We start from the raw sequence: 16,375 nt of genomic DNA, 5'->3' as shown, positions 1-16,375 counted from the left end.
ATGCTGTGGCTCTGTGCCAAAAAGCAATGACATGACATACTTTCAGTATGTGGTGTATATAGAGTGTGAATGAGTGAGGATAATGGGCTTTCATGGTGGCTTTCCCTACCACAGACTGAGGAGGTGGAGACATGTCCCAAGTTTCCATCTCTAGGCGTGAGAGTGTATTTTAATTTTCATACTGGGTGCATCTACATGAGACACTTTACTGCGGAGATGACTATTTAGCTTTGTAGTAAAGCATTGCCATCTACACATGCTCTCCTACAAGGCCAGAGTAAACTAATTAACTCTGCCGTAAGCTAGTACAGCCTGACACAAGGACTATCCTATGGTGGAGTTATTTACTCCACCACAATGCACATACAGACAGTGATTGGGGCTGGCTGGGGCACAAGGGTGCTACAGTATTGGATTGCCTGACAGCTAGCTGCACAGTGTAGCACCCTTATGCCCTGGCCAGTCCCTCTGCAGTATGTTGAGCTGAGGTGGAGCAGCTCCAGGCTGGCAGGCTGACCCCCTGAACCCTCTGCCAGCTGGGGCTGTGCTGCTCTGGCTCAATGTGCTGCGTTACTAGGCGCACATGCAAATGCTGTTCCTAGGAGCAATATACTCCAGTATGAACTGCATTGAAGTTTATTGCATCGTGCATTAATATCACATGTAGACGCATTCACTGATGTCCAATCTGCATTAAAAAACACCAAAAAACCAACCCAAACCAAAATCCAGTAATATAATCACATTGATACAATTACACCTGGATGAATTTCTGTTATGAACCAGTCTTTGAGTCTGTCACCAAGTAAGCCAGCTAGTAGCAGTTGTAATATCAACCTCTGAATATGAACACAGGACATCTGGGAAATGGATTTAAAATAGTAACTGTTTTTACACAAAGTCACTGGATTACCATCTGATGCTAATGACTTCTTGTCACTGATTCTTTTGACTGAATTTAACCAAAGAACAAGTATAAAATGTGCCATTTCCATAGGTACAGAGGTGGGAAGCCAGTTGAGTCTGAAGTCAGGAAGAAGGCAGGGTAGGGTGGCAGCTTAGGCACTGACTGGTTTGGAGAGGTATGAGGTTTCATAAGCAACAGTCTACTTCATCAGATGTAAGAATGGGCTGGCAGAAAGAAAAGATGTATATAGAAAGAAAAAGTATGAGGGAAGAGGAGACTTCTGAAAAGGGTGCTGGGGCATGGGGAGGGATTAATTAGATCAGTTAAGATGAACAGAGCAGTCGATGCCTAAAAGGATTCCAAAGTAAAGTAGGTAGTTGCCTAAGAAATCTCATGCCTCCCTGAACCAGTTAGTCTCTAAGATCCCTGCCTTATCTTCTGGTGCCATAGGTGGTAGTATCAGGAGGGTAAGGTGGGCCTTCCCTGACCATGGAATCAGAGCTGAAAGGTACCTTAAGGGCACATCTACATGTGATGCTACATTGCCTTAGTAACACACTATGGCAATGTAGCATCCACAGATGTATACACGTGACCAGCAGCTACTTCACTGTAGTGACATGCTCCCCCAATATAATGTGCCACTATGGCAAGTAGCTGCTAAAAATAACCATGTGCTGCATGTATGGTGCAGTACAGGTGGTTACTGCATCGTGCTTTAGTACTGCCAAAAAGAAGTACTAAAGCACAGTGCAGTAACAACGTCACTGTAGGGTAATGTGTAGATGTGCCCTAAGAGTTCATCTTGTCTGAACTGAGGCAAGATCAAGTACACCTAGATCAACCCTGAGATATGTTTGTCTTACCTGATTCTCCCCTGACTTGCACCTTGTTTGGTGACTTGTTGTTTTGTACAGATGCCCCTTAGGACTCCTGTTCTGAGTCAGGCTGGGGACCAAATACCTAAGGAGCAACTCTTCAGAAAAGGACCTGGGGTTACCAGGGACAATAAGAAGAATTTGAGCCAACAGTGTGCCCTTGTTGCCAAGAAGGCTAAAGGCATACTGGGCTGCATTGGTAGGAGTGTTTCCAGCAGATCAAAGGAAGTGATTATTCCTCTCTATTCCACACTGGTGAGGCCAGATCTGGAGTACTGTGTTCAGTTTTGGGACCCGCACTACAGAAAGGATGTGGAGAAATTGGAGAGAGTCCAGCAAAGGGCAATGAAAATGATGGGGGGGCGGGGGGGGGAGGGTTGGGGCACATGACTCCTGAGGAGAGGCCAAGGGAACTGGGCTTATTTAGTTTAGAGAAGAGGAGACTGAGGGGGCTTTAATAGCAGCTTTCAACTACCTGAAGGGGGTTCCAAAGAGGATGGAGCTAGACCGTTCCTAGTGGTGGCAGATGACAGAACAAGGGACAATGGTTTTAAGTTGCAACAAGGGAAGTTTAGGTTAGATATTAGGAAAAAAATTCTCACTAGGAGGGTAGTAAAGCACTGGGACAGGTAACCCAGACAGGTGGTGGAAGCTCCATAGCTAGACAAAGCCTTGGCTGGAATGATGATCCTGCTTTGAGCAGGGGGTTGGACTAAATGAGTTCCTGAGGTCTCTTCCAGCCCTCATTTTTGATGATTCTATGATTTTTGAGTATGTCAACTCCACCTTGTGCTGGATGAACAGCTACATGAGGGAGGGGAGAGACTCAGGCTCTGGCAAATGGAGTTCCAGTGGGAGAATGCAAACCTTTAGAATTCACAGGATAATACCTTCTTCTTCCCTTCCAGAGGCAAGGTGCTGGAGCAACAAATGAAAAAGACAAGACATCTGGTGAGAATGGTAAGATTAGATTTTTATTTCATTTTGGAAAATAGCACACCAAGTTGTTTCCCTGTATCAAAATACTTTTACAGGTTTTTTGTGCCACTTGCGTGTGAATGGACCTGGATGGAAATGGGATTTTTTTCTGACCAAGTTTTGCTTTTACATCAACTTTCCTTCTCCCTTTCACCTCTAGACTGAGTGTCTTAGGCATAGATTTTTCAATTGTTAGACAAAGAGTTATCAATGAAGCAGCAACTTTTTCTGTGCAGAAAAAGAAAACATTTAAAAAAACTAAAAAACTGTTTAGTCAGAATCCAATTATCCAGGAAAAAGTGGTTTCAATGGAACATTTTTTTACAAGACCTGGCTATAACAGAGCTGACAATTGAGGCCACTGCCAGCTTGCAGTTATTCATGAACAAGGAAAGGGCTAAATGCAGAGGGATAAATGGTCCGCTTCCAGTTGCTTGCCCATTTCTAATTGAAAGAGACTGTTCTGTATGGTCTTACTGAAAGCAGAAAGAATGAAAAAAAAATCATGAACAAGTCTGTTATAGGAGTTCAACCCAGTTATTTTCATAGTTGAGAGGTATGGAGAATTCATAAAAGGGTTGTCTATCGGTCTCAGATTTTGGGTATTATTTTGAACAAAACCTCTGCCCACGAGGTAAGATTCAACTATTTTTCTGTTTTATCTTCTAATTCAGGATAGGTGACTCTTCCCTCACTGCTGTTTTACTTAATGTTATAGTGAAATAAAATCAGTCCCTGCTATGTGCAATAGGCTAAAAAAACCCACAAATTAAGAAAGTAACCCATTACATTTTGCTAGTCTTAACATCTTGACAGCAAAGTCATTTATTTCCTCAAATTAAAGGAAGATAGAGAAAATATTTTGGTTGTTGTTAGAGTGATTGGAAAAAGTTTTCTTTTGATTGTTTCACTGCACTCTGAGTTAATTTTCTTTGTGCTTCAGCTTGAAAAAAAATTCCTATTGTCAGAGTGAAGACAGACTCTTAGACCCAAATCCTGCATCCTTCTTGGTGCAAATTTCCCTCAGGTCACAAGGGCAATTTTATCTAAAAACTGAAGTTTATTCCAAAGAAAATAAGTTCTCTAGTCAAATGAGACATATGGTTTTATGTGTGATACTGCCAATACATTATGTACAATATAGGCAAATTGGATGTCAGTTTCATATTTTAGTATAATATAACAGTGAAGAGAAGTGGCATATATCTAAAAGAAAATGCAAGAGCTTCAGGAGAGGTGAAAGGAAAATATCTATTGTGCCTTCCTGGACCGATATACCTGCAGTAAGGTCAGGCTCACTCCTATCCTCCATGTGGAATTCTGTTCTAAATAAAATGAGGCAGAGGAGATCTGTATATATGTGTGTGTATGTATATATATACATATACATATACCCATACACATACATATACATATACACCCACTAGCCAATTGCCCATCATGAATGACGGAGTGTTTCAGGGAGTGTTTCCATGCCCCCCCCTCCTTCCTGCTTACCCTTCAGGGCTGGCCATGTAAACAGTTCTGCTGCTGCCACCGCCTCCTTCTCCAGCCTCTGGCACAGTGGCTTTCCCTCCTGCTAAACGTTTCTCCGCCTCCCCCCCCCTCCTCCTCCAGCCTCTGGCACAGTGGCTTCTGCTGCTGCCTCCTGCTGCAGAGTAGCGGGGCTTCACTCTGCCTGAGGAGGTGGTGGCAGCTCCCTCCCTCCCCCCTGCTCACCTGCCTCCGCCTCCTCCCATGGAGCAGTGGGGCTTCCCTCCACCTGAAGTGGCACTGGTGGCTCCCTCCCCTCTGCCCACTCCCCTGCCCGCCTGCCTCTGCCTCCTCCCGCAGAGCAGCGGGGCTTCCCTTCACCTGAGATAGTGGCTATAGCTCCTTCCCTCCCCCCGCCCTCCCTCCTCCCTCCTCCACCTCTGCCTCCTCCCACAGAGCATCAGGGCTTCCCTCCACCTGAGGAGGCAGTGGCTGCTTCCTCCCCCCTGCCTGCCCTCCCACCTCTGCCTCCGCCTTCTCCTGTGGAGCAACAGGGCTTCCCTCCACCTGAGGAGGTGGTGACTCCCTCCCTCCAGCCCCCCTGCCTCTGCTTCCGCCCATGGAGCAGTGGGGCTTCCACCTCCCTGCCTGAGGTGGCAGTGGCTCCCTCCCTGCCTGAGGAGGCAGAGTCCCCTGCAGCCAATCACCGCCGGCCCTCTCACATGCACAGTTGCCCAAAAGCATTATGAACAGACAGACATGCAGACAGACACACAAACAGACATGGGCGACTGGTGCCTCCCGAGTCTGGGGGGGCACCAGATCGTCGATGGGGTGGGGGTCCCCCCAGTGGCAGATCACCGAGTATGAAACTGCTGGCGGTGAAACTGGAAGTGCACTTCTGCCGGCACTTCTGGTTTTGCGGTTGGCGTTTCCAGGGGGTGCATGACTAATCTCAGGGGGTGCATGTGCACCTGCATGCACCCCCTATGTGTTGCCAATGCAGACAGGCAGACTAAGCCCTTTATTTTATACACACACACACACACACACATGCACACGCACACGCACATGCACATATAGGTATATATGTGTATATACATACACACACACACATTACAATATATATTAAGGAAATCAGGGCCCACGTGTCTATATTTTGCCTTCATAGTTGTACACTGTGATTACTTACACAAAATAAAATTATTCCTTTGGCTAATGTAAGTATTTCTATATACACATGCTGTAAATTCTTCTTACCATGCCTTTGTCTGGAAGTCTGGAAAATGTCAGCATTTAAATATGTTTCTATAGCTGCTGCTCCCACCAGCTATGTCTGTTGATGCTCTCTTCCCTGTCAAGATGACACTTTCCATTTTAAAAGAAGAAAACACTATCCTTTGGTGAAGACTGCCCAGCTGAGAGGCATCCTATGAAAAGAAATCAAAGAGTAGCATTTAATAGCTTCATTGCCCTCCTTCCTCTGTTGGAGGAAACTAGAACTGGGTGAACAGGAGGTATAAATATATTCAAGGGTTTTCATCAGTAATAAATGGAACGTTAATTTGTTGCATTCCAATTTCTGCTCCTGGACATTGCTCTGAGTTAAGTTATGTCGAGGCCATGCTTGTGGGAAATGTATTTGGATTCCACAGCTGAGATAACTCTGTGCTAAGGTACTGTAGGCATACAAAGGCTGTTCCATTTACATCCTTTGTTTATTATCAGTTGCTTTGTAGCAAGCGCTTTGGCCACTTACACAGATTTTAGACTCTTTTTCTCCCAGGAAGACACATAACTCTGAGCCTCATGCTCCATTAAACTGATACTGCTTTGTAGCAGTTATCTTATTTGTTGGCTCTTGCTGGAAAGCAGCAGGAAAGGTTTGGCTTCAGAAAAGCCACTAGGTCAGAAGTTGGCAATGTTTTCTGGTGGTGGGTTGGAACAACCAGCTTAGGTTGAAGACAAGTGGATGGTATGACCTGGTCACCACTGCCACTACTGCTTCTCCCTGTCACCACTTCTCTCTGCTCTTACACTGACCCTTACACTAAATCACCACTTAGCAGTCACTGTGGGTGTCAGCGTTCCAGGTTTGGCAAGGGGTGGAGTGGAGTAACGTTACCTGACAACGTTTTTCAGGAATTATTTTCCAGGGCAGAGCAAGAGTTGATCATGGCTGTGGTATACATGATGCATGTGAGCAAGGAGCCTGAGAATCCTTCCCTGTTGCTTCCCTGTTGCTACCTGGGGCACTCTACATGCTTTCTGCAAGGCAATGTCCCTGTTGATCTCTTTGACATGACAGTTTGGCATATGATATACAGAACCTTTTCCTATGTTTTTATACAGCAACTACCACTGTGGGTTCCTGATCAAGACTCAATACTCTGTCCTACTAAAGAAAAAATACTGAATATTAATACAGCCCATCCATCTCCATCTCACTCCCTTTCAAAACAATGGAAACTCTCTTCAACCTGTGACAGCAGGATCAGGCCCTGAATGCCATTGATCGCTTCTGGCATTGAAAATTAGCTGTGGTATGGCTCAGTGTTTCATACTGAGTTAAACCAATTATTTCTTAGGCTATTTCACTGTGACAGCAACATGGTGCCACAGTCTTCATTGGTGGCCTGTACTAAAGGCCACTGAAGTCAATTGAAGAACTTCCATTGACTTAGTGGGCTTCAGATAAGGTGCAGCAGCCTTCTTGGACAGTATGTAAAGGATTCCTGCTAAAACCCCCCCAGGGAACATCAATCACAGCAGAGAATGGGTTAGAATGAAATTATTAATAGTAAAATGTTACAATAAATTACTGCCCCTGGTAAGCAAAAAAAAGCCTAGAGACTTATAGAGAGGCACCACAAAAAATCATTTTTATTGGTATTTTATATTTACTAATAATTTTAATGTAGGTGCCTACAGTTATGCTCCTAAATCCATATGCAAGCCTCTAAGTAAATATGGCTTGGTTTATGTAAGTTCTGAGTAGCTGCAGCTCCCACAGACTGGGAGTTAAGAAGGCCAGCATCTCTAGAAAGTATGTCATAATTACCTAGCTGCTTTCATGTGGTTTAAACTACTGTCAAGCTGGTACACACACATGTGGGAGACAACGGCTAAGAAAGAAGCATTTCCAGAGTTGGCAGGGGGAAACTACTGATTCTGATTCTTCAAAATTTCTGTTAGAGGAGCCCTAATGGCATCCTTACTGTAACTTAAAGCTGCTCCCACTAGCAGGAAGTCCAGAGGGAAGACAGAATTGTTACTGCTGTCTTGCTTCCAAGGCAAGGTACAGACATTCAGAAAGCCCAAGGTGAAATTGATTTTAGTTATGCAGTTTTAGGTCAGCGGTGTACTTTAGATCAGTAGCAAACAAAAGATACATTCACTCTTTGGTGGGGTAGAGGCAAATCTTAGATCAGGTTCTGCCATTTTTAAACCAGTCTATGTTTGCTGAACTTCTCTTCTATTATGGGAACAGACTCATTTTCAATCATTTATATTGATAAAAGTGCAATGTCTGTACCTGGCTCAATGTATGAATTCCACATGGGCCCAATGTATGAATTCCATTTGGCCCAATGTATGAATTCCACATGGGCCAAATACCAGTCAGATCAGGCAAGAAAGCATAATGCATACTCTGCTTTACCAGTTTTGAAACATCTGTGTTTCTGACTATCCTGAAGACATGTAGCAACAAAGAAATACTGTTTTTCTCTATCCCTTCTATGTGCATACTCTTCTTGTTCTCACAAATCCTGTGATGTCAGAAAGCATTTTCCATACTCAGTACTTGTCATTGCTCATTTCACTTCATATTGTCCTGAACTTTTCTTGTATAATTTAAAAGCTGTTATTATGCAGCTTTATAACTTGGCACATTCTGCAAGGGAATAATTGCATCACAACCAACGATTTCTGTCTTCAAATTTATAGAAACCTCCTGCTATTAAAAACATTTCCTCTTTTGAACAAAAAAGATACAATTACTATTTTATGTAGTTTTGAGCTACTTCCTCTATGTGCCAGATTTACCCTCAAAGATTTCATATCTCTACAATTACAAAATACATTTTCACATGATGATTGCTACAGCTTTCTGGGAGATGAATCAAAAGGAAAATAGATCTGTTGGCTCATTTGGCTTCGTAGAACACAATTCTCAGCTGATCAGTTAGGCGTCTCAAGAAGATGCTTTTCTTGTCTTCCACTTTCTACTTCCTTTTTAAGTACTTGTTCATTTGGCCTCTGAGATCTGCCTCAGGGAATCCAAAGGCACGATGGAGAACTTTATTCTAGGTTCCCATACTCTCTAAGGGTCATAATACATCATGGTCACAAGCTGTGAGTTGTATAGGACCTTCTAGGATCATAGGAACATATGGCTGGAAGGGACCTCATGAAGTCATCTAGTCCAGCTCCCTGGTCAAGGCAGGACCATCTCTGACCAAACCATCCCTGCTAAGTGCCCATCTAACATGCTTTTGAAAATTTCCAGAGATGGAGATTGCTCAACCCCTCACAATAGCTGTCCAATGTTTGATTGTTGTCATAGTCAGAAAGTTCTTCATAATCTTCATAATTTATCAATTTCCTTTACTGCAGTGTGAGGCCATTGCATCTAGTTCTGTACCCTACAGCCAAAGAGAAGATACAAGAACTATCTACTTTATAATCTCCCTTCGGGCATTTGAAGACTGTCATCAAATCCGTCTCAGTCTTCTCTTCTCCAGATTAAAGCCTTCTACTGTATCTATTTTAGTCTTTGGCTATACTGTTTCCATAACTGTAATAAAGCAGTCTGACATCACTGAAATCTGGGTGTTTGTAATCTTTATAGAACCTGTAAAGAAGCCATCATGTTTTATACCTGAACCGAACATGACTATTGATAAGAATAGAAATATCCATCACAATTCTACAGCTAGCTGCCATAATGGATGGAGCACATGGCTAGGTGGACGCAGTCCATTTCATAAGAGCTTGAGCCACACAGAGCCTTAGGGAAACCTTGAGCAATGCAGCAGAGCTTGAGATACAGAGGGCCCCTATGGCACTGTTGTTACTGCACTGTCATTTAGTTCTTCCTTTTGGAGGCACTAAATGATGGCACAGTAACAGCCCATATTGTGCCATGCTGGTGGCCCACAGTTACTTTTAGCTGCTACGTTGCTACGAAGATGTAGTGTCATGTGTAGACTACTCATAAAATATTTTGTGCTCAAATGGTCTAGCCTTTGCTTTCCTGCCCTTTCGTTACAAGGGAGGTTAAATATTGAGCTGAAACTTTGCAAGACTTTGGTTTTTTTAGTGCTTCCTTCAAATGCTGCTTATGTGGCAAAAGGTGCATGAGGTCTGACAAGCAGTTGCTGAATCATGGTAAAAATCCCTCCAGACTGTTTATCTCTCTGGTCTGTCACTCCATGACACCAATTATGAGTTCAGTAAGGTGACCCTGTATGGAACAAATTAATGCCATCTTTTCTGGGAATTAGGTAGAATGACAAAGGGAAGTGACTCTGTAGTTATGCTTTTCCTCTATGCCACATCTTCTCCATTGTATTTTGCCAGGGTTCTCTGATACAGATTTCTCAGAAGTGGTGCTTAATAGGATGTGATCTCCCAGTCCACAATGTACACCTTTCTCCTTCTTTTTACTTCAAATTCACATGCCCTAAGGACCCAACTCTCAACCATCTTACACCCTTCACAACCTAACTGATTTCAGTTGGGATGCAAGAACCATAATTCAGCATAGAATTGGGCTCCATGTCCCAACTTCATTTTTTAAAAGTGTAAAAAATACACCAGTAAACAATGTCCTTAGGCTGGTCACTAAGTAAATACAACCCGATGACTAAATCAGTATGGAAAAGGTCTCTCAGTCTTTAGTACATTTATCTGTATGTAATGTTTGTCACTCTGAATGGTCATACACAAGAGGACTAGTGGGAAAAAAGGTCTAAAAGTCCAAGTGGGTCCTGCACCATCTTTGACAGGTCAACATACATAGGGTCTTTCAACTGTAAAATGAAAGTCCTATAAATATAATAGTTTTCAGTCTCTTCTTCCTTGGAGGTGTTGGCTACAAATGTCCAACTCGGGATCCTTAAAATTCTGGTTTATTAGGCAGATTGAAGCAGTGTAATGAAGTTAAATCATAAACCTTGGGGCTGGTCCGCACACATACACACACACACATGCACACACACACACACAGTAACAAGCTACAAGAGTCAGGTATATACCTATCCCACAGGTGCTGGAGTCTGCCGTCGAGGCTTCTTTCAGCGTGGTATCATCTTCCAGAAGGGGGTTGCCGGCTGGTCCTTCTGGCTGGACAGGTCAGGTGCTGGTCAAGTTGGAGATCAAGAGGGCGCCACTGGGTCACTTTTCACTGCTTTTTTATCTGTCCTTGGCAGACTTTGGTGACTCCCCAGTTTTCAGGTTTGCCCAATCCAGGGGTCATTGACCCTCATGGGACTTCCCCCCCTCAGTGGCTACTGGATGGCATCTGTCAGCCCCAGGGGTCGTCCGCATGTACGTGCAGGTTTGGGAGTCCGTTGATGAATTTTGAATAGGGCTCTGGGAGTGGTTGATCTGGAGATATTCAGCCCAAAAGTTGGTCCCCGGCGTTGATTAACTCAGGCCAGGTCTTCTAGCCCTTGATCAGTGATGTTTAGAGATGTCCCAGTTGCTACATTGTCTCCTATTGATTTCTTCTGTTGGTTGATCTGCGGTTTCCCTAGGTGTTAATGGCTGTCTGCTACTGTGTTATGCATTCAATCACTGATTCACTCGCTCTTTCAGGGGCCCGCCTGATACAGGAAAGCAGCAGTTTGACTCCTGCCCTTGTTAACATTGTTACTAAACACATTTATAGTTGAAAGATTAAAGGTGAGGAGTATAAAATATAAGCTACAAAAGTAATGCCATGGCACACAAATAGATAAAAATACCAAAATACAAGGGGAGATATAAAATGCGCGCACACAAATTTTAAAACACAATTCCTTATCTTAAAGTGAAAGAAAGAGGAAGGAAGAAAAGGTAGAAGAGGAAAAACATATCCAAGGAGGGGAGAGCAACTGCAGGCAAGAGGAAAAGGGGCTTTCTGCTATAGAGGTGAAGTTATATATGAACTATATATCCCTTCCTAGGAGAGTTTCTACTTCCCAGGCACAGGGCTAACTACAGTTCTGACTAGAGGACCACTGCAGGTTGGTCCAACAGTCAAGGATCTTCTATACAAATTTCAAACCACATCTTGATATATATGCATGAAAAACAATCCACACCTTTTGTACTAACATTACATACCCATGTATAAAGTGACCATCTGATTTTTCTGGAGATGAGAGATTCTAAAACTGCAAAATATACAATTAAAACATTTACAATCGCATTAGGGAGAGAAGATGCTGTTCTTGTTTCTTTCTTCTCTTTCATGGCTAGCTTTACACTGCTTTTTATGTTACATTGCACCTGAATATTTCATCCAATAATAAAGGAACTTTCAATTCCAAATGTTTTCTTAACCAGCACCTTATTAAGAGTTGCATCAATTAGAACAATGCATCAGTGATGGTTTGGTCACTGTTTTCTCTGCATACCTTCAAAGAAGTTTTCAGTTCATATATCATTTATAATACACCACTATGATTTCATCAGTTAACTACATTGTCTAGTACAAAGAATATAGGAGTATACATCAAGTGTGTGTGCATGTTGTTTTACCCAATGCGTCTTTTTATGATATATATATATATATTTCCTGAGTCAGGTTAAAATAAAAAAAAGTCCTGTCTTATCTGGTTCAACATTACCAGAAAAGGAATCTAAACTCAGAAATCCCTAAGGAAAAACAAAACAAAACAAAAACAACAACAACAACAATGATAATAATAATGCATTTAAGAAAGCGTTTGAGAAGCTGAAATCAATCTTAAATGGTTTTAGAATATGAACCTAATTTAAACTATAAGTCTAGCATTCTTTCTTTAAAGCCCCCACTAGTATCCTGTGGATAAAGCTAGCTAACTGAAATCTTTGAGGCAGAAGAAACCCTCATGCCAGACTCTTCTGCTTCATCGCTATCTGTCAAGGTACTTATATGGTCCTTACCACCCCAGTAACTGAGTGCCTTCCAAGTATTTAAAAGTAGAGATAACAATAACATTCTCTGTCTCTATCCATCTCTTTCTTTCCAGCTTGCAGCAGAAAAAAAAAATTACTGCTTTATAGGATTTTTGTTTCTTTACTTCCTTATGCTTACATGTATGAACCATAATGCCTGCATACAACTGGATTTACGTAAATGCATACCTGTATGTATATGAGAAATACCCTAAATGCTTAAGAACTTTAGAAGTGCTCTACTGGATGAAACCATAGCTCATGCCACAGTCAAGTATTTTGTCTTCAACAGTGGTAAGTAGTATATGCTTTAGAGTAAGAATTGTAGAAGCCAGGTGAGTGTAGGGCAATGCATTTCCTGCCATACCTAGTCAGTCACTATGGAAAGGTGATGTCACTGACTGTTAAGCTCAGTAGCCCTTGATGGACCTACTCACCTTAACTTTGCCTAACCCCTGTTTGAACCCTGTTGTGCTTGGTATCCACAACATCCTGTGACAATGAGTTCCATGGGTTAATTACAGATCATTAAAAAAATATTTCCTTTTGCTTGCTTTAAACCTACTTCCTGATGATTTCATCAGATGTTCCCTAGTTCTTGTATTGTGAGACAGTGGGCATGTTTACATGAGACACTTTACTGTGCAGTAGCCTAATCTACTGCACAATAAAGTGTCACCATCTATACACGTGTGGCATTTATGGGACAGTAAATTAGTCTACTATGCAGTTAGCTAATACCTGTAAATACAGATTCTAGATTAACTGCACAGTAGTTATTGTGAAGCAACGCTTATGTAGATGCTGAATGGGAGCAAATTTGCTCCCAGTCAGCTGTACCAATAAAGGGCCACAGGGGATGGGGGAGTTCTCTGTCCCTGGTCCTGGCACTGATCAGCTCCTGGAGCTGGGAGTTGATCAGTGCTAGGACAGGGTCACTCTCTGCCCCGCCCCTCCCCCCTTCCCTGTCTCAGCGCTGTGTGGCTTCTGGCTCCACAAAGGAGCCAGGAGCCAGGGAGCCAGGAGCCAAGTAGCACTGGGATTGGGAAGATCTATGCTTCCCCACTCAGCCAGGGGCCATCCAGGAGCTGTCCCACTTCTGTGGCAGCTGCCAGCAAGCCCCTGGCTAGGTGGGGATTCCAGGAGTGGGACAGGTGCCAGCCAGACCCCCACCGGGTGGGGAATCCCCAACTAGCCAGGGGCTCACTGGTAGCTGCCCCAGAAGTGGGACAACTCCTGGCCAGCCCCCAGATGAGTGGGGAAGCCTTGCTGGGCATGGGGCTCCCTGGCAGCTGTGCATCCCATTTTGCACAGGGCCAGGAGCCCTCCCAATGTGCCTGGGGCCAAGAGACAGCTGCCACTGCAGCTGGCAAAGCTCTTCTGGACCCAGGCACATCATGATTGGCCCCTGTGGCCCCTGCCAGCCCCTGAGCTAGCACCTTGAGGGAGGCTGGAGATCCCCTCGCTACTGCAGGGGGGCAGTGCAAGGCAGGAGCAGCTCTATACCGGGTTGCTCCCACTAGGAGCAGATTTGCTCCCAGCAGGATGCACATGTAGATGCACGCCTGGGGAAGGCTTACTGCACAGTATTTTACTGCACAGTCAGCCTATATTGCATTAATAGCACATGTAGATGCACCCAGTAAATAACAGTTCTATATTCACTTTTTCCCTACCATTAATGATTATATAAATCTCCATCATAGTCCTGCTCAATTGGCTCTTTACCAGGCTGAAGAGCTCAGCCTATTTAATCCCTCCTCATATGGAAGATATCCCATACTTGTCATCTTCATTGTTGCCCCGCTCTCTACTTTTCCTAGTTCTGTTGTATCCTTGTCAAGATGGGATAACCAGAACCCCAGTGGTCTGGGTGCACCATTAGTTTATATAATGGCATAATTATGTTTTCTGTTTTGTTTTCAATTGCTTTCCTAAAATTTTATAACATTTTATTTGCTTTCTTGACCACTGTTACACATTGAGCCAATGTTTTTAGAGAATTCTTCACAATGGCTCCAAGATCACTTCCCTGACAATTAATGGCTAATTCAGAGACCATCATGGAATGTGTTTTATATGTGTACATGTGTAAAGTTATTTTTCCCGTGTGCATTAGTTTACACTTATCAATGTTAACATTTATTTGCTACTTTGTTACCCACTTGGTTCTGTGTGATCTTTCTGTAATTTCACCAACTGCTTTCACATTGACTATCCAGAATAATGGTTATCCTTTGGTCCTCTGGCTGTGAGGCTGAGTTGAGTGATAGTTTGCATATTTTTTTCTGACAATTCTGCAAGTTTACATTTGAGTTTCTTCAGAACCTTTGTGTGAGTGATAGCTGCTCCTAGTGACTTTGTTTCAATTTACCAGTTTGGTCTAAATCCTTACATACTTTCACCTGAATTTGAGCTAATTCTTCATATTTACCCATCAAGATAAGTGCTTCCAAGCTGGCCATGTGCAAAGGTTTAGCTGCGTTCCTAAAAATGTTGGTTATAACAAGCTTATCTTGTGTGAAACACTGCTTGCTCTTTTGCATTGGACTTGCAGCACAGAAGTGGCAGGCAGTTATCAGAAAGAAGGTAGGATATCTTTATTGCTTATTGTAATTTATGATTTCATTAAGGCTACTGTGCATAATGACAGAGACCAGGGCCCCTTGGAGATAGATGGTATATGCATCAGAGACATAAGAGCATGTCTGTACTGACATTGTGGTACACCTGGGAGCACTGCCCTGAAGCAAGCCTCCCACTCACTCTTGTTTTATGTTTTCCACTTCTCCTAAAAGAAGCAGTTAGCTGCCTTACAGCAGCCCTGAGTACATGCCCAGAGCATTCTTGAACTCCCTGTCTCAAAACTCCTTACTGGTATGGACTCAGGGCCTCTCTGCCACATTTCTAGGTTTTGACTCCTAAGCACATCATAGAGGCAGTGTTTTAGGGACCCTAAGAAAGCCCCTGCCCTGAAGCAGTAGCTTAACTAAGGGTGGGCAAAAGGGGCACCTGTGCCAAGAGCAGATTTACAGGGGGGCACCAGACAGGTCACTCCCCAAGGAGTCCAAACCATGGGGGTTGCTAAAACTGCTGTTTGAGTTGTCTGCACAGCAGCCCTGAGCCCTTGTTGATTTGGCTGCTGCAGCCACAATGCAGCAATCCTGTGCCGAACAGCAGCAACCATGAGGGGTCTCCAGGTGAGGTAAAACTTGCTTGGATCTTCCCTTGGTTCCACATAACCTTTCCTCTTCCCTCTCCCCAACCCTTGCTGAAGGTTCTGAAACAGTTGGTTATCCCTCTGCCCTGGAGAATATACACTCTAAATGGAAAAAAAATATAAAACAGATGGAAATAGAAGCAGAGGCAGTGTCTTGACCAGCTTCTCATTGCAAGTTCCCAGAGCCAAACATAGAATGTGTGTCACTTAACTCCCAGGCCAGTGCTCTCTCGCTCTTCCCTAGACCCAGAGGCATAGCCAGGCAACCCATACCCTGGTCAAACGTATGACACCTGGGGCAGTGCTAGCTGCTGCAGTGTCAATTGCAGCATTGTGATCAGCTGCTGCTGTAGTCATAAGTATTTCTGTGTCCTCCCTCCCCCCCAACCCTATAAAGGTGGTGTCTGGGTCTACTGCCTCAGTTGTCCCACCCCTTAGTTATGCTACTGCCTGGACCACACTAGTTTTAGGATTAGCTTCCTCATACACCCTTGTATTCTGGACATTAGAGAACACGGTGCCTTTGATTACATCCTTCTGGATTTGGACTGTACTTTTTGCCTCCTAATTTTTCCTTTTAGTTTATGGTCCCTGCTTTTTAATTCAGTGACAGTTTTCCTTAGTTTGGACTTTTTGACTATGTCAAAATCAATTTGAGCTCTCATTTGGAGAGGCACTTTGTATCTTCTCTTTCTGTCTCTAATTCATCAAGTCAGCACCTGTAGTTCCAGATGTATCTCAGAATCCTTTCAAATGTTTTCCATGTTACTT

General features: G+C 43.5%; 1 protein-coding gene across 1 annotated transcript in view; it reads left to right on the top strand.

Annotated features, from left to right (window-relative positions):
• Positions 1-16,375, top strand: part of PCP4 (Purkinje cell protein 4) — an 85,598-nt gene that overhangs the window by 30,285 nt on the left and 38,938 nt on the right. The window contains exon 2 of the mRNA XM_006024663.3: positions 2,694-2,745. Within this exon, the coding sequence (XP_006024725.1) occupies positions 2,694-2,745 (52 nt within the window). The remainder of the gene's footprint in view (positions 1-2,693; positions 2,746-16,375) is intronic.

Source organism: Alligator sinensis, unplaced genomic scaffold, assembly GCF_000455745.1.
Source record: "Alligator sinensis unplaced genomic scaffold, ASM45574v1 scaffold424_1, whole genome shotgun sequence".
Taxonomy (NCBI): domain Eukaryota; kingdom Metazoa; phylum Chordata; order Crocodylia; family Alligatoridae; genus Alligator; species Alligator sinensis.
This window is presented reverse-complemented; position numbering and strand designations above follow the sequence as displayed.